The sequence below is a fragment of the Trichosurus vulpecula genome, chromosome 6 (genome assembly GCF_011100635.1).
Source record: "Trichosurus vulpecula isolate mTriVul1 chromosome 6, mTriVul1.pri, whole genome shotgun sequence".
NCBI lineage: Eukaryota > Metazoa > Chordata > Mammalia > Diprotodontia > Phalangeridae > Trichosurus > Trichosurus vulpecula.
Genome location: NC_050578.1, coordinates 130,350,633 through 130,369,146, shown reverse-complemented (window position 1 = coordinate 130,369,146; position 18,514 = coordinate 130,350,633). Strand labels below are relative to the sequence as shown.

The following is an 18,514-nucleotide window of genomic DNA, read 5'->3' as shown; positions in this document are numbered from 1 at the left end:
TAGTATTCCATTGCAATCACATGCCATAACTTGTTCAGCCATTCCTCCATTGATGGGCATCCCCTCAACTTCCAATTCTTTGCCATCACAAAAAGAGCTGCTATAAATATTTTTGTATGCATAGGTTCCTTTCAATTTTCTTTTATTTGGGAGGGGGGAGGAATATAGACCTACCAGCGGTATTGCTGGGGCAAAGGGTATGCACAGTTTTATAGCTCTTTGGGCATAGTTCCAAATGGCTATCCAGAATGGTTGGATCAGTTCACAACTTAACCAACAGTGCATTAGTGTCCCTACTTTTCCACATCCCCTACAGCATTTGTCATTTTCCTCTTCTGTCATGTTCGTCAATCTGATAAGAGTGAGGTGATACCTCAGAGGTGTTTTAATTTGTATATCTCTAATCAATAGTGATTTAGGACATTTTTTCATGTGACTTGATAGCTTTGATTTCTTCTTCTGAGAACTGACTGTTCATATCCTTTGCCCATTTATCAATTAGGAAATACCTCTTATTTTTTATAAATTCAACTTAGTTCTCTATATATATGAGAAATGAGACTACTCTTGAATCTTTTAATACTGATCTTGTCTTGCCAAATCCTAGCCTTGGATTGCTCTCACCATATTCCCCCTCTTCTACTCACAAGCTGATGACGTGTACTGGAAAAGTGATTCAACTATATTGACTAGGTCCACAGCAAATTTTTTACAAAATTTTTATCTAATGTTACCTGAGCCTTCACTACTGCAAGGCAATTCTTTTACTTTTTTCCAAATTGATTTTCTAACAAATTCCCCAACATTGCTGTTCTAAACTTTGTCTTCTCCCCTTAAGACTCCCACACTAGGCCTTCCCTCAGTTTCTCTCAGCAAAGGATCTTAATGCATATTTTGCTGAGAAAATAAAGACCATTCATGGTGTGATTCCACATCCCTTCTATTCTATATCTCAAAAGCACGTGATATAATCTCACATTATGTCCTTTAACTCCAGTTTCTAATGGAGAGATGACACTTCTCCTTGACCAGGCCAACCCCTCTAACTTGTAACCTTACTCCCATCCCCTCCTATATCCTCAGGCATGATGTCCCCACAGTCACTTCTCTCTAATATTTAAAATTTTCCATCTACTAGCTCATTCTCTGAGGCCAACAAACATGCCCAGGTTTCCTCTATGTTTAAAAACAAACAAAAACCCTTCACTGACTCATCATATCATCTTCTCATTGTACACATCTCTTCTACCTTTAGAAGCCAACCTTCTAGGGAAAAAATATATGTATATGTATGTATGTATATATATGCATATATATGTATGTGTATATATACATATATACTCATTTCCTCTACTTCCTCTCTCCTTATTCATTTTTCAGCCCCTTGAAGCCCAGTTTCCAACCTCATCATTGAACTAAAACTGGTCTCTACAAAATTACCATTGAGCTCTTAATCATCAAATCTGATGACCTTTTACGAATCCCCATTCTCAACTTTTCTGCAACATTTGATTCTGTTGACCACCCTCTCCTCCTGTATATTCTTATCTCCCTGGGTTTTCATGATACAGCTCTCTTTTGGTTTTCCTCCTAACTCTCTGACTATTCCTTTTTACTCTCCTTTGATGTATAATCCTGCATGTCACACTCCCTAATTGTGGACATTCTCTGTATGGCATCACTACTCCATTATATTTATGTACATGCTAGTGATCTTTTCCCAAAATTTCTCATGTATTTCATCTTTCTGTCCAAGTGGTCTGTAATATGGTTCTATCATAAAATTGCTTGTGTTTCCCCTCCATTGCCCTCACCCAAATGCTCTACATAATTATTTTCCTCTCTGATTCCTGGATTCTTTCAAATAATACCAACTACAGCTAATGCTCACATAGTTTTTTGTTATGTGGCAGGCACTGTGCTAAGTATTTTACAAACATTATCTTCCTGGATCCTCACAACAGCCCTGGGAGGTAGGTGCCATTGTTATCCTCTTGGGCAGATGAGGAAACTGAGGCAAATGGAGATTAATTGATTTGCCCAGGCTCACACAGGTGCTAAGTGTCTGAGGTTGGACTTTAGGCCCATTACTCTATCCACTGTGTCACATAGCTGTCTCACATGAATCTACCTTTTTCATATATGGAGCTAGACTCCCCTATCTCTCTTTAACCTATTTTATTTCTTTTTAATAATAGGTTATTAGCATCCTAAACTATAGTCTAGTCATATATTCATCCTACCCCACCTCTGTGATATCTGTAAGAACAAATTGCCTCCTTGTACCTTTAGTTCTTGTTTGTCATCTAAACTTTGTGCTTTTCTGTATAAACACGAGGCCATGAGTTTTACTACTGCCTCTTTTTATGGATTTTGTCTCCTATGAACTTCTGGGTATCATTGTCTCAATTGCTTTTCTTCTTTCTATGTTGCTAAACTCTATGGTATCTACCATATTTCACCGCATAATTGTTGCATATTTCATGACAAACTTTTTGCAAAAAAAGTGGCTTGTGACCATTATATAAAGATTTAAAAAATTGTGCCAATATTACTCAAAAATCATTTATTACTAAACTATCTTTGGTACAAGGTTAGGATGCATGTAATACTCATGAATATACATTAAAATTGGGAAGATACATGTCTAATCATATATCACATGACTTACTCATGGCCTCTTTGCCTGCTCCCAACTCCCCTTGGACTGATGGGCTCTTCATTGATTGGAGTGATAATTTCATTTGTACTGCAGTGCTCTAAAGAAACCACACAAGGTGGCTTTTGGAAATATACTGAGAATGCAAGTGTGCTGAGAATTCTAGACTTGTGGCTTGCAATATATGAGAGATAAATATGTGTACATAAGCCACTAGTGAATACATTGCTGCTCTGTTTACCTTTTAAGTAGTGTGATAAACAGAATTATGCCATGCGACAATTATGAGATGAAAGGTTATAAACCAATTTTTCGACTGAATAAAAAAACATGGTGTGATGATCATGTGGTAGCAACAACTAAATTGGAGCATATAAATAAGTAGTTTTCCCTCCACCAACCTCTTTAGGTTTAATTAGATTTTCCAAACATGTAGCAAAAATGTTTTTTACCAGCCTCTGTTAGGTATGTGTAATGGTAATGTAAATTTGAAGATCTTCCCATCCACTAATAGGCCCATGTGACTTGCTCACGTCACAGGAAGCCTAAGTCACATATGGTGAGAGGAGCTTGCTGAACGAGTGGAACAGGAAAGGGTGGAATAGGAAAGAAGTCAGTGAGAGCAGTTAGAGCTGAGGGACAGAGAGGAGGTGAAATAGCTATGCTATGAGTGTGTTTTTGGGAAGACCCCAGCAGAGGGGGAGAATGACTTCAAGATGGAGTGGCTCCCTGCTTCGATAATGTGTATTAATTTCTTTGCCATTGCGATGGATTGGACTTACTGGTTTTGGGATTGGGCTTTCTGGTGTCTGAATAAATGTTTTGCTTCTGTCTTCTATATGGACAGTCTATTATATTTTGCGATTCAGAACCACGCTGGCATATTCATAGTAATAGCAGTTACTGTGAATATTGCCTTGGCGATACAGTATGTTTCAACTCCTGCTGGCAATCTGTTATCCTTAATCTATATGTTAAGTATATGTTAGTCTAGAAATCCAAATCTCCTTTCCAAACACCACTTTCTTAACCAGCAGTTTATTTCCTAAATTATTATTATTTTTCTTCTTTATCTCTTACCTTTGAAGGGCAACAGTGAAGAAAAAGTAACTTTTTCCTCCACGGTTTTTAGTTTCTTCACAAAACTTCATAATCATTTGCAATATGTTTGCCAACCAATGCTTGTGGATTGATTGATTCATTAAAGATAAGACAGACTTAACAAAAATTATAGACTTACTTATTAAAGCAATGAGCTGCAGTTAGCAGCCACTGGTCACTGATCAGAGAAGCACCACAGATATGATATCTATCCACCTGCAGGCTAGTTTGCCATGGCCAAGAAGCCTTCTGTGAGATTGTTCCTCCATTAGAAATTCTTTCAGTGAGAAATGAAGGGTCTATTCCCATTCCACAGCCTGTTAGAGGTGGACAAAAATTGTTATTGCCAAAGAATTATTCATATAATCTGCTTATGTTTTTACATAATATATTAGTAGCAGGTACATTCACATTTTGAATAACAGAATCATGGAATGGACTTTTGAGATCATCTAGTCCAACCATTATTAAACAGGAAATCCCTCAACAGCATTTCTGACAAGTAATGAACCAGTCTCTGAGTAAAACTCTCCAGTAAGGGGTAACTCATTACCCCTCCCTTCCCCCTACTCCGGGCAGCTCATTCTCTTTTTGGATAAGTGTATCTGTTAGGAAGTTTTTTATTATGTTGAGCTGAAATCTGTCTCCCTGGAAAATTCTATTCATGACTTGTGGTCCTGCCCTCCAGGGCCAAGAAGGACATATTCAATCCATTTTCTACATGGCAGTTCTTCAAATATCTCCTATGGAGTTTCCTCTAAGTTTTCTCTTACCCAAGCTAAGCATTCTCATTTTTTTTCAGCCAGTTCTATCTTGGAATGACTTTCAGAGCTCTCTCTATTCTAGCTGGCTTCTTTCAAATATATTCCAATTTGTCAGTGCCCTTTCAAAAATGTAATACCTAGAACAGGACACAAAAATTTGAGTGCATTTTGATGAGGACAGAGTAAAGAGGGATTTTCATAGAATCATAAAACTCTAGTCCCTCAGGGGACCTAGAAATTGTCTAATTTACCCCATTATTTTAAAGATAGAGAAACTGAGGCTTAGAAATGTAAAATGACTTGCCTATGATCACACATCTAGTGTAGAGGAAATATAGTATTGGAATCCACTTCTTGTTATTCAATGTTCAGTGGACTTTCCATTATACTGGGCTCTCTCCTATTTAACCTTCCACTCATCTGCCTTAAGACAGACCATTTTTTGAGTGTCTCAAGGCCAGTAATGGCAAAGGTCTTGTATTCAGGGTCATCTTTGATACATTAAGGTTAATGAATATATTCTTCCCCTACCCTCTACCCCTGCCAAAGGAAACCCCTTTGACACTTATGTTTAAAGTCCTCTTTGAAAAAGTCAGTTCTTCCCTGCTTTAAGAAAATCTATCTAAACTCATTTAACAGTTAAAGCATTGACATTATAAAAGGAGGATTGCAGCACTACTTTAAGAAATAAGTGATTTAAATTTCCTTGTTCCTGGTTTTTAGAAAATCATTAACACATAATTCATACCCATAACACTTTCATAACCCATAACATTTCAGGGAGCCAAAAACTACTCTAGGTATTATATTTGTCCATGGTACCTATGTAACTTTTATTTTTCAAATTTTTGATTGAATTACATAATTGAATATAGCATATTTTTTACTCATTTCAGACACTAAAAGTTTTGGTGTAAAATATAAAAATCACCTATAATATTGATTCTTTATATATCATGGTATTCTATGGTTCATAGCCATATATTAACACCAAGAGAGTAAGAGTATTAAAAAGGGGTTTTGTGTCAGGGTACACAATGAGATTATGAAAACACTGCATGGTTTCCCCAAATCAATCCGTTCGTTTTCTTCTTCCTGTATAATTATGAGTCCCCCTCATTGTCCATTTGCATTGCTTGTCAATATATATATATATATATCTGTATGCATGCATATGTGTATATGCATGTATACACATATATGGACACACACATACATATATGTATATATACTGATGGACCAACTCATCGAAATAATATGTGCAACATGCATTTTCCATCCACTTGTTTCTTCTTTGTGGATTACTAGGATAATCTATTTTGGTTGACTGAATTTCACTGGGGAGGGCCTATAGGTTTAATCAGTATAATCAAATGTGCAAATATATGGAGCACCTCACATTGATCTGTTTGGGCTCTGAGCAGAATATTCTACATGATAATAATAAAACACCTTAGGCAAGTTTATGCCTCTTCCTTTTAGGTTTTCCTATTTTCTGAGGTGATGCTGTTTGCAAATAAGCTCTATTTTAAACTGCTTTTGCCTTAAATGCCATGTCTTTCTGCTTGGCAAGGAGAACAAGCATTTTCTGGTTAAGGTGATTTGGGGACTCTTGTATTTCTTGTAATTTAAATAGATATTTATAATCTAAAAGCTATATGATTCCTAGATTTTCCCCCTTTTTCCTTTACTCTATCAATTTAATTGTAGAGGTAGAACTCCTTTCAAAATTCAGAGAGATTTTATCCTTTTAATTTTCTTTTCAGAGGTTGTTATGGACAAATAATTCATCACCTAATAGCAAAACCTCTGATTGTAAACATTTTTCTAATTAGCTAGGTTGGTCCCAAGGCACTAGATATAGTCATAGGATTATAGAATCATAACTTTAGAGCTGGAATGGATCTTAGAAGTCAGCAAGTATATTTTTCAGATGTGAAAACTGAGGCCAAGAGAGTCTGTCACTGGACTGTATTTGCACATTTTTCAACTTGGTAAAACTTTTTAGAGCTTGTTCTCAATTGTCATAGCTTTTTATAACCCAGAGTCCCTCCATTTCATGAAAATTATTTTGTGGAGGAATGGGGTTGTTTTTGTTTTTCAAAAATGAGCATTCCAAAAATAAATTCTAGGAGAAAGGCTCCCCCCACCCCAATTAAAATTGTATCATATCAACATTTTTGGTGTTTAAGGGAAAATACTAAATATGCAGATAAAGAAACTCTAGGATAATTTGTCAAAGTTTTCATCTTTATATCGGGAGTATTGTGTTAAAAAATAATATACTTACCACTGTTTATATGGTGTTCTGCTTCTGCTGTATTGATAACTGAAACAGAAAAGTAGAGTAAGACATTTGCTTACTAAGGGCACTACTATGATTATATTTATTACTTGCAAACATTGTAGCAATGTGGCATGAATTTTTAAAACTGAGTTGTGTATGATTGTGTGATTCTAAAAAACAAAATTGGATAGGAAAAGGTAAAAGGAATGATTATCAAGAGAGTGGGGCGGCGCCAAGATGGTGACTAGGAAGCAGAGACATGCCTAAACCTCTCCCCCAGGACATTCCAAAAACCTATAAAAAATGGCTCTGAACAAATTCTAGAACTGCAGAACCCACAAAATAGCAGAGGGAAGCAGGACTCCAGCCCAGGACAGCCTGGATGGTCACTGGGTAAGTTCTATCGCACAGTGAGCTGCAGCAGTTACCAGACTTCTCAACCCACAAATACCAAAGACAACAGAGAAGGTTAGTGGGAAAAAACTGCAGGGACAGAGTGAAAGGAGTCCTGGTTTGGCCACTGCCCCATGGGTAGCAGAGGGGGTGCAGCAACAGAATTACAGCTGCAGTTGCTTCCTGCCCCAAGCCCACCTGGTGGGAGGAATTAAGTGGTGCAATCAGAGCCGGAGTACAGAGCCTGCTCATATCTGAGTCATGTCCTGGTGGCAGTTCTTGAGGGAGGAGGAGCACTGGTGTGGCAGAGCTTTCTGTGTAGAAAAAGCTCTGAAAACAACAGCACAGCCCCTCAAGCCTGGGACAAAGTACTCTATACGCTACAAGCAGTCATACCCCAATGAAAAACTCAAGGGTCAAGTAATTGGCTGGGAATATGGCCAGGCAGCAAAAACAGACTCAGATTCAGACTCAGACTTTGGAGTCTTTCTTTGGTGACAAAGAAGACCAAAACATACAGCCAGAAGATGTCAACAAAGTCAAAGATCCTACATCAAAAGCCTCCAAGAAAAATATGAATTGGTCTCAGGCCATGGAAGAGCTCAAAAAGCATTTGGAAAAGCAAGTTACAGAAGTAGAGGAAAAATTGGGAAGAGAAATAAGAGGGATGTGGGAAAACCATGAAAAACAAGTCAATGACTTGCTAAAGGAGACCCAAAAAAATACTGAAGAAAATAACACCTTAAAAAATAGACTTACTTAAATGGCAAAAGAGCTCCAAAAAAGCCAATGAAGAGAAGAATGCCTTGAAAGGCAGAATTAGCCAAATGGAAAAGGAGGTCCAAAAGACCACTGAAGAAAATACTACCTTCAAAATTACATTGGAGCCAATGGAAGCTAGTGACTTGATGAGAAATCAAGATATTATGAAACAGAACCAAAGGAATGAAAAAATGGAAGACAATGTGAAATATCTCTTTGGAAAAACCACTGACCTGGAAAATAGATCCAGGAGAGATAATTTAAAAATTAGAGGACTCCCCAAAATACATGATCAAAAAAAGAGCCTAGATATCATCTTTCTAGAAATTATCAAGAACTGTCCTGATGATTGAAAGAATCCACTGATTGCTTCTTGAAAAAGATCCCAAAAAGAAAACTCCTAGGAATACTGTTGCCAAATTCCAGAGCTCCCAGATCAAGGAGAAAATACTGCAAGCAGCCAGAAAGAAACAATTTGAATATTGTAGAAACACAATCAGGATAAGACAAGATCTAGCAGCTTCTATATTAAGGGATCAAAGGGCTTGGAATATGATATTCTGGAGGTCAATGGAGCTAGGATTAAAACCAAGAATCACCTACCCAGCAAAACTGAGTATCATGCTCCAAGGCAAAATATGGAATTTCAATAAAATAGAGGACTTTCAAGCTTTCTCAGTAAAAAGACCAGAGCTGAATAGAAAATTTGACTTTCAAACACAAGAAACAAGAGAAGCATGAAAAGGTAAACAAGAAAGAGAAATCATAAGGCACTTACTAAAGTTGAACTGTTTTGTTTACATTCCTACATGGAAAGATGATGTGTATAATTCATGACACCTCAGTATTAAGGTAGCTGAAGGGAATACATATGTGTGTGTGTGTGTGTGTGTGTACGTATGTATGTATATATATATATATATATATATATATATATATATGGCACAGGGTGAGTTGAATATGAAGAGATGATATCTAAAAAAATAAAATCAAATTAAGGGATGAGGGAGGAATATATTGAGAGAGACAGAAAGGAAGAGATAGAATGGGGTAAATTATCTCTCATAAAAGTGGCAAGAAAAAGCAGTTCTGTAGGAAGGGAAGAGAAGGCAGGTGAGGGGGAATGAGTGAATCTTGCTCTCATTGGATTTGACCTGAGGAGGGAAAAACATACACACTCAATTGGGTATCTTACCCTACAGGAAAGAAGGAGGAAGTGGATAAAAAAGGGGGGACTATAGAAGGGAGGGCAGATAAGGGGGGGAGATAATCAAAAGAAAACACTTTTGAAAAGGGACAGGGTCTAGGGAGAAAACTGAACAAAGGGGGGTAGGATAGAAAGGAGCAAAATATAGTTAGTCTTTTACAACATGAGTATTGTGGAAGGGTTTTTCATAATGATACACATGTGGCCTATGTTGAATTGGTTGCCTTCTTAAGGAGGGTGGGTGGCGAGGGAAGAGGCGAGAGAATTTGGAACTCAAAGTTTTAAAAGCAGATGTTCAAAAAAAAGTTTTTGCATGTAACTAGGAAATAAGATATACAGGCAATGGGGCATAGAAATCTATCTTGCCCTACAAGAAAGTAAAGGAAAAGTGGATGGGAGGGAGTGGGGTGACAGAAGGGAGGGCTGACTAGGGAATGGGGCAATCAAAATATATGCCATCTTGGACTGGGGGGAGGGTAGAAATGGAGAGAAAATTTGTAATTCAAATTCTTGTGAAAACACTGAAAACTAAAAATATTAAATAAATACATTTTAAAAAAGAACAATAACAGACATCTGAAAAAAGGAATGATTGTCTCATAAAATGAAGCATGAAAGGAAGAACTAATATAGCAGATACAAGTTGGGGTGGAGAGCGGGTAATGTTGGAACCTTACTTTCACTTGGGTTTAACAAGAAACAAAGTGTGCATCTGAAATGGTACTTCTCACTTCTATAGAGGTGAGAAAACTGGGGGGGGAGGGGCTTTTAAAAGGGTATATAGAATAAGATTAGGAAGGTGAGGGAGAAGATAAGGGAGGGAATTTTAGAGGGTTGGGTAAAATAAGAAATAAGAAGGTAAGGGGAAATGCTAAGGTAACAAAGATAGGCTAAAAGAAGATGCTGAAAAAGAAAATAGTGAGTAAAAATAAGATGGAGGGAAATTCACAAATAGCAATTATAACTTTGTCAAATCTGTATGAATATGAGTCATTCCCCAGTTGATAAATGGCCAAAGAACATGAACAGACAGTTTTCCAATGAAGAAATAAAAACAATTTATAGTCATATAAAATGCTCTAAAACATTATTTATGAGAGAAATGCAGATTATAACAACTTTGAGATATCATTTTACACCTACTAGGTTGGTTAAAGTGACAGAAGGGGAAAGTGACAGATGTTGGAGAAGTTGTGGAAAAGTTGGGACACTAATTTATTGTTTGTGGAATTGTAAAATGATCCAACTATTTTGGAGAGCAATCTGGAATTATGCCCAAAGACTTATTAAATTACCTATACACATTGACCCAACAATACCACTACTTGTTCTATTTCCAAAGATGATTAGGGAAAAAGGAAAAGAAACTATATGTTCTAAAATGTTTATAGCAGCTCTGGTGGCAAAAAAACTGGAAATTGCAAGGGAAATTAGGGAATGGCTGAATAAGTTGTCACATATGATTATGATGGAATACTACTGTTCTATAAGAAATGCTAAGCTCAATGATTTTAGGAAAACATGAAAAAACTTGCATGAAATAGTGAAAAGCAAAATGAGCAGAAAATAGGACATGGTATACAATAATAGCAATATTGTTTTAAGAATGACTTTGAGTGAATAAGTTATTTTGTCCTGAGTGAATAAGTTATTTTGTCCATTATAAATATCCAAATTAACTATAAAGGATATGTGAAGAAAATGCTATCTGCATCCAACTGATAGATAGAAATATGTGTAAAATAATTTCATATATACATGTCTACACACACACACATAAAGCTATTTGTCTCTAACTGTAGCCATCTCAAGGGAGGGGGAAGGGAAGAAAAAAATGAAAAAAACCTTGATAATTGTGTTGTATATTTGAAATGAATAGCAAATTTTGCATAGTAGATTTGCAGTTTCACGTACAATTGTCTTTTTTGTACTATGTTATGGAAATGCTTGTTTTATTCCATAAATTAAAAATTAAATTAAAAAAAGAACTGGTAGGAATGACAAGTATTTAATGAATACCTAGTATGTTCCAGGAATAGTACTAAGCCCTGGGGGATATAAAGAAGGCAAAAAAAAATCCTTGTCCTGAAAGAGCTCACCAACTTTTCTTTTTGGCTTTTTTTTTGTTTCCCTAGGACTTAGGACATTGTCTGGCATATAGTAGGTACTTAATCAGTGCTTATTTGTCTAGACATTCGGTAATAATACCAGCATTTATATACCACTTTAGGGTTTTCAAAGTGCTTTACAAATGTTATCTTATTTAATCCACAAAACAACCCTGTAATATAGTTGTTATTATTACCCCCAATTTACAAATGAGGAAACTGAGGCTAAGAGATGTTAAATGCCTTGCCCAGGTTCACATAACTAGTAAGGGATTGAGGCAGAATTCAAAAACAATCTCTCTTTATGGAGAGATACATATAGATGTTCTCCATAAATACATGTAGTTTATATACACATATACATGTGTGTTCATATACGTATGTGTATACATATCCATGCACATGTTGTGTGTGTATATGTATCTGTATGTATATATGTAAATGTGTGTGTACACACAGTATATGTACATATACATATACTCACACACATATATGTGCATATATAAATATATATACATATATATATATATTCCCCCCTGATAGAAGGTAAGCTTCCTGAGGGCAGGAATTCTGTCACTGTTATCTTTGTATTTCCAGCTCACTAAAGGAAAAAAAATCATGTAAAACATAATAGTCCAGGAGAAAGAACAGAGGCTATCAAAGAGTAGAATTCAGAGAAGATTTTATGAAGAACTTGAAAATTACTGAGCATAGAATCTGACTTAGTATCCTGAATTAAGACAAAATGGGTGATGTTTGGGGTTATGTAGTGATTGCTTGATAAAAAAAATCTTATTCATCTTGAGAAAAAAACTTTTCCCTTAAATTAAACTCAAAGAGTTTTTCACTTGAATCCTATATGAGACATTGCTGGGAAAAGGTGTAATGAGCCAAGCTATTCTTTTAAAATAAAGGTATTACATGGGGCAGAACTAAGATGTTGGTAATGTTTGGATGATATTCCATTCCATTTGTATGCCACAACTTGTTCTGCCACATCCCTATTGAAAGGCACCTTCTTGGTTACCAGTTATTTGTCACTAAAGAAAGAGCTGCTAAAATATTTTTGTTCATGTGGTTCTTTTCCTCTTTCTTTGATATCTTTGGGGTATAAGCCTAGTTGTAATATTCCTAGGTCAAAGAATATGCAGACTTTGGTGACTTTTAGGGTATAATTCTAAATTGCTTTCCATGATGGCCAGACCATAACTCCATTGACTTTAACTTTTTAACTTTTTGTTTCCACCCCATTCTGGTTTGTTTGTATGTTCATCAATGGTAGAGTAGAGGCAGCAGCCCCACCAAACTTTTTACATTCTACTCCACACAACTTTAAAATTATGTCTCAAATCAAACTTAAGAGTGGTAGAGACAACAAAAGGTCAGGGTGAGCCATTTTTCCAGCCTAAGACAATTTAAGAGATTGGCAAAAGTCTGTGACACCAGGGTTGAGGCCAGTCTAACACACACACTATTGGCAATACCAGCAGTGGGCCTTGGAGAATGTGACATTGGAGCAGCAGCAGGAGCATCCAGAGCCCACAGCCCAGAGATGGTAACAGATTTGAACAATGGGTCAAAAAGAGATTACAGGGGAACCTTTGCTGGCACTGGATGCAGGACCTAGCACTGTGAGGCAACTGTATTGCCAAATACAGTTCTGGGTATCAGTTTCATGGCAGAGAGTAGAACTTGTGGTCAGTCACAAGGAGATAATCAGGGAAACTACATTTTGCTAAAAGGCATCATAGAGAATGAACTAATATGAAATATTTTTAGAGCAAGTTTCTTTAGTAAAGGCCTCATTTCTCAAATAAATAGGGAACTGAATCAAATTCATAAAAATAAGAGGCAATCTGCACTTATTTGATAGTCAAAAGATTTAAATAGTTGGTTTTCAGAAGAAGAAATAAAATCTGTCTGCAGTCAATGAAAAAATTCTCTAAATCATTATTGATAAGAAAAATATGTATTAAAACAACGCTAAGATACCACTGCACATGTATTAGAGTTGAAAAATACTGAAGGGAATGTGGAAAATAGACACACTAATGATCTATTGGTAGAGTTGTGAACTGGTCCAACCATTCTGGTGAAAAATTTGTAACTATGCTTAAAGGGCTATAAAACTGTGCATACCTTTTAACTCACAATACTACTACTAGGCCTCTATTCCATAGACATCAAAGAAAAAGGAAAAGCACTGATATGTATACAAAATTTTATAGTAATTTTTTCTGCAGTGACAAAGAATTGGAAATTGAGGGTATGCCCACCAATTAGGCAATGACTGAACAAGTTGTAGTGTTTCATTGTGAAATGACAAGGGGGATGGTTTCATAAAAATCTAGCATGACATATATGAACTGATGAAAAATGAAGTAAACTGAACTAGAACAGCAATGTACTTAGTAATAGCAATATTATAATTATTAACTGCGAAAGATTTCACTACTCTGATCGATACTATGAACCAAGACAATTCCAAAGATCTCATGATGAAAAATGTTACCCACCTCCAGAGAGAAAACTGATGAAACCTCAGTGCAAATTGAAGTATAATTTTCTCACTATATTTTTCTTGCTTTTTTGTGATATGGCTAATATGGAAATCTGTTTTTCATGGTTTCACATGTGTAATTGATATTAAATTTCTTGCCTTCTCAGTGGCTAGGGTAGGGGTTGTAGGGAGCTGGAGAAATTGGAACTCAAAATTTTTTTTAAAAGAATGTTTAAAATAAATAGATAATAATATTTTTAACATAAAACACATTTCAGTAGGGATACAAGTTTTGTGTGTCTAGGCTTTCAGATGCTTTTGGATTCTATTTCATTTTTAGTTGTAGGGTTAATGGTGCTTAAAAAAATGGGCAGGGCACAGAAGAGATTCCAACCTCCGATATCTGCATTAATTTTTTACTGTCTGATCTCAACCAAGTTTATGACTCAGTTTCTTCCCCCTTTGAAAATGAGATAATAACATGCCTACTCTGTTCCCCAGAAGTATTTTGAGAAACACATAATAAGAGAAAAATTACTAGGCACTGGAAATATTTTTACAGCTCTACAATCAGATTTCTCTATCTGCCAACTTGTGTGTTAAATGTTCTAAGAAAATATGGCAACTTCAAATTAATTTGGAGTGGTGGTAGTGACAAGAATCTTGAAATTTAATGAACCATCTTTAATATCATACTGCAAATGTTTATCAACTGTTTATGTTGTTGTGGCTGATAAGGTGGTTCTCTATGTTTACCATGTTGTCAGGGATAGGCACCTTCCTTTTCCTGATGATGGATCCTCTGGCCACCCCTGTCCTATCTGGGAGGAACAGGTCTACTGTAACATAATTGTAGCCCCAGTCAGTCTATGCCCTAAGCACCAACTTCTGCTTCCCTTTACTGTTCCACAGTTTTGGCTAGGATGAAAGGAAGGTGGGGTGAGATGGGGAGGGAACAAAGGAGGGCGGTGAATGCCAGAGGCAGTAGTAGGTGTGTGATTTGGCATCGAAGGGGAAAGGAGAGATGTTTATTTGGTTTGCTTTTGGCACAGTGCGTTTTCCTAAGCAGCTCTTGAATATTGTCCCAGAGGGAAGAAATGTTTTATATCCTATATATCATGTGCTTCAAAGTGATAAAGAGGCAGTAAGTGGTTAGAGGGTCATTTTCAGATTAAAAATGACCCAAGTGCAAGTCCAGCCTCAGATGCACATTGGCTCTGTGACCTTGGACAGCTCACAGAAGCTCTGAGTACCTCAGGAAGTCTTCTAATATTCTACATTGCAGGTTAGGTGGCAATCTGCACTGGTAAAAGGTAGTTTCTTCATAGGGAATTAATTACTTTTCCAATGAGATCACAGGTTTGATCCTAAAAGAAAATTGTGCTGCTATTAATAGGATCATATATTTAGAATAGAAGGAAATTAAAAGGTCATTTAGTCCTACCCCTTCATTTTATATACAAGGAAACTGAAGCTTAGGGAGACAAAATGACTTTCCCAGGGTCACACAGGTAGTAAGTGATAGGATTAAAATTCATGACCTCTGACCTAAATTCTACAGTCTTTCCACTATATAACTTTACTTCTTTTTACTAAAACTAGAAAAGCCTTTATTAAAATTCTTTATGGGGCAGTAGAAAGAGACAGAGGACTTGGATTTAAACCTGGTTTAACCAAGTGTCTTCAGTTTTCTGGGCCTCAGCTTCTTAATCTATAAAATGAGAAGACTGGACTTGTGTATGCTGCCAAATGTTTAACAACCAGCTCTTAAAAAAATGTGAGCATAAAATATTTTAAAGTTTAATCTGCATTTTTAACACTTTCTCTATCACTTTCTTAAGTCTAGATAATCATCAAAAAAACATTAAGCCCTGATTTGTAGCCTTTGCCAATTTCCTAGGTATAAATACTCAAGTTGAAAATTTAATGATCAGTTCTTGGGAGCCAGTTAGAACTGGCTTCAAAACATCTTGGTCTGAACTAGATGGTGGCTGAGATCCCTTTCAGCTCTAAATCTACCATCCAAACATCCTACTATGTGTAAAGCAGTGTGTTAGGTTCTGGGAATTCAAAAATGAGAAACAATGTAGTCCCAACCCTCATGAAGTTTGCACTCTACTTAAGGGGATAGGATGTGTGCACAAACATGCTCAAGGTAGAATTGTAGCAGGACACAAAAGAGAGCCAGAGAAAATATTCTAGGAAACTATGAAGAGGGAGAGAGTGCTTTCAGTTGGAGAGGGAAGGGAGGCACTGGAGAGGTGGATCAGAGAAGACTTTAGGGAAGAGAGTGGTACCAGATTGAGCCTTGAAAGTAGAGAAAGATTTCCTTCTGTGATAATTATTTATAAAAGCATTTAGCACAGTGCCTGGTACACAGCACATGCTTAATAAATGCTTATTTCCTTCTCCCTTTCCTCCTCAATAACTTCCAAAGTAACTGAAGAGCATAAGACTGTCTGTCCATATTGTGTGGGACATGATTGATATTCAAATAGATGAAAAGTTAAAAACATTATAAAACCCCTTCATTTTATGAGAGGGCAGAAATTAAATTGTGATGGAGAGGAAATGTAAGGGTTATAACAAGATAAAAACAAGCAGCCTAGTAGATTGATATGAAAGAAAGTGCTCCTTGCCTTGAAGATAAGGTGAAGAACCATCTACTTCCAAGAATTGTGTGCCTTCTTTTAGGTTTTGCTGCAAAATATTCTTAGCCATCTTTTTTATTTTGTTTTCATTATCAGCAGAGGCAAATTGAAATTTAAGCAAGACATCTGCTTTCAGACCATCAGTGCTTGACCTGAAAATTGACAACAGCAAAAAGGGTTAAGTAAGGATGCAAAGCATGACAATTTCATTAATTTTTTCCTTATTTATCAGGAATTACCTTCTCAAAGAAAAAGATAGATCTATTGGCAGGTGTTTTTTGTTTTGTATTTTTGCATTTTTTGTTTGAGGCATTAATCATATTGAGGAAGCAGAGAGTTCCCTTAAGAATCTTGGGAAGTTTTAGGTTTTTTTTAACTTTATCAGAAGAAAAAAGTTTTTCTTACTGCCTCAATCAACTTTGTGTATAACTTAGGCCCCCAAAATCCACAAAAACTATATGACCATGTCTGTTTTAGGACAAAATATCATGACAACTAGAACTGATTGACTTTAGAGTAACTTAACCAGCCCTCCAGCAAACTTAAAAAGCAGTCTCATGTTTTTCACAATTCCTGTGTTTACAAACTATCTGAATTTTTTTTCTTTTGTTATATATGCTTTGTTGTTGTTGCTCAGTCATTCAGTTGTGTCTGATTCTGTAATCATGCGGACTTCTGTCCATGCGGTTTTCTTGGCAAAGACACTTGGAGTGGTTTGCCATTGCCTTCTCCAATACATACTTAGGAATAATTTAATTGTGATATTATGAAGTTACTCATTCTCCAGGTGCATTTAAAATTATAGTGACCATTTTTCGTACAACTGATAGATATATGATGAAAGAGAAACTAAAATCAAATTTCCCATTTTTCATTTGTTTACAAGGTGATTATTTGTGATTACCTGAATCTGACAACATGAGACTTGATGTATTGTCCTTTTAAATTGGATTTTCTAAAAATATCATCTACCTGAGAAAAGAAAAGGAAATATTAGCAGAATTGAATTTGATACTGCAAAGGATACATTAGTTTAATCTGACTGTTAAAAAAAAAGGACTTGATGGGCAGGTAGGTGGCACAGTAGATACAGCACCAGTCCTAGAGTCTGGAGGACCTGAGTTCAAATCTAATCTCAGACACTAGCTGTGTTGCTGTTGGAAAGTCATTTAACCCTTATTGCCTTGACTAAAACAAAACAAAACAAAATAAACAGACTTGAATAGAATGATGTTATGATTTTGAATGTTTATTTCAATATTTACTTATAATTGCCTTCAGAAAACACTTTGTAGACTCGGAAAGATCCTGCTTGTACAAAGATCAGCCTTATACAAGGTGAAGTGGAGCAAATATGCAGCAGACTTGACCAGTAGTCAAAAATGAGTGATAACATTTGGTTTAGGCTGGTGTTGATACAGAGGAAATAGAATAATGAATACTTCAAAGTTAGGAACTCAGAGACAGGAGATCCTCACTGAAGGATCCATGTGAATAGTCCTACTCTTCAACCATTATCGTGTAACCCCAAGATTATTGACTACCTGGTTGTCATGAAAAAGAAAAAAGAAAATGTGGGGCAACTAGGTGACACAGTGGATAGAGCAGTGGGCCTGGAGTCAGGAAGATCTGAGTTCAAATCCAGCCTCAGACACTTACTAGCTTGGGCAAGTCACTTAATACTGTTGCCTCAGGTCCCTCATCTCTAAAATAAGTTGGAGAAGGAAATGGAAAATGAGTCTGGTAGCTTTGCCAAGAAAACCCCAAATGAGATCACAAAGAGTCAGAGAGGACTGAGCAACAACCACATTTCATTTTAAAAAAACTTTTCAAGCTGTAATTCTTGTTGGAATTTGACTGTATCGTTCCAGTGGTAAAATGAGATTACTCGGTTGTTTGGGATATTTTTATTTATGCATTAGGCGCTTTCAAGAAAAGAAAAAAAAGCTAATGAAGAGCTATGTAGAAAAGCATAAATAGAATAAAACTACAGAATCCACTTGTTTGTCTGCCCCATGGGATAATCCCACTGTGGGCTGAACTTATAGAGTAAATTCTTATTCCCCAAACCACAGTTTGTTC

The 18,514-nt window shown here is 36.3% G+C and overlaps 1 protein-coding gene across 1 annotated transcript in view; it reads right to left on the bottom strand.

The window, feature by feature from the left end:
• LOC118854755 (transmembrane protease serine 11G-like) overlaps window positions 1-18,514 on the bottom strand; it is a 43,401-nt gene that overhangs the window by 12,760 nt on the left and 12,127 nt on the right. The window contains exons 4-7 of the mRNA XM_036765019.1: window positions 17,337-17,404; window positions 16,421-16,584; window positions 6,815-6,853; window positions 3,900-4,077 (exon numbers count right to left, since the gene is read on the bottom strand). Of these exons, the coding sequence (XP_036620914.1) occupies window positions 3,900-4,077; window positions 6,815-6,853; window positions 16,421-16,584; window positions 17,337-17,404 (449 nt within the window). The remainder of the gene's footprint in view (window positions 1-3,899; window positions 4,078-6,814; window positions 6,854-16,420; window positions 16,585-17,336; window positions 17,405-18,514) is intronic.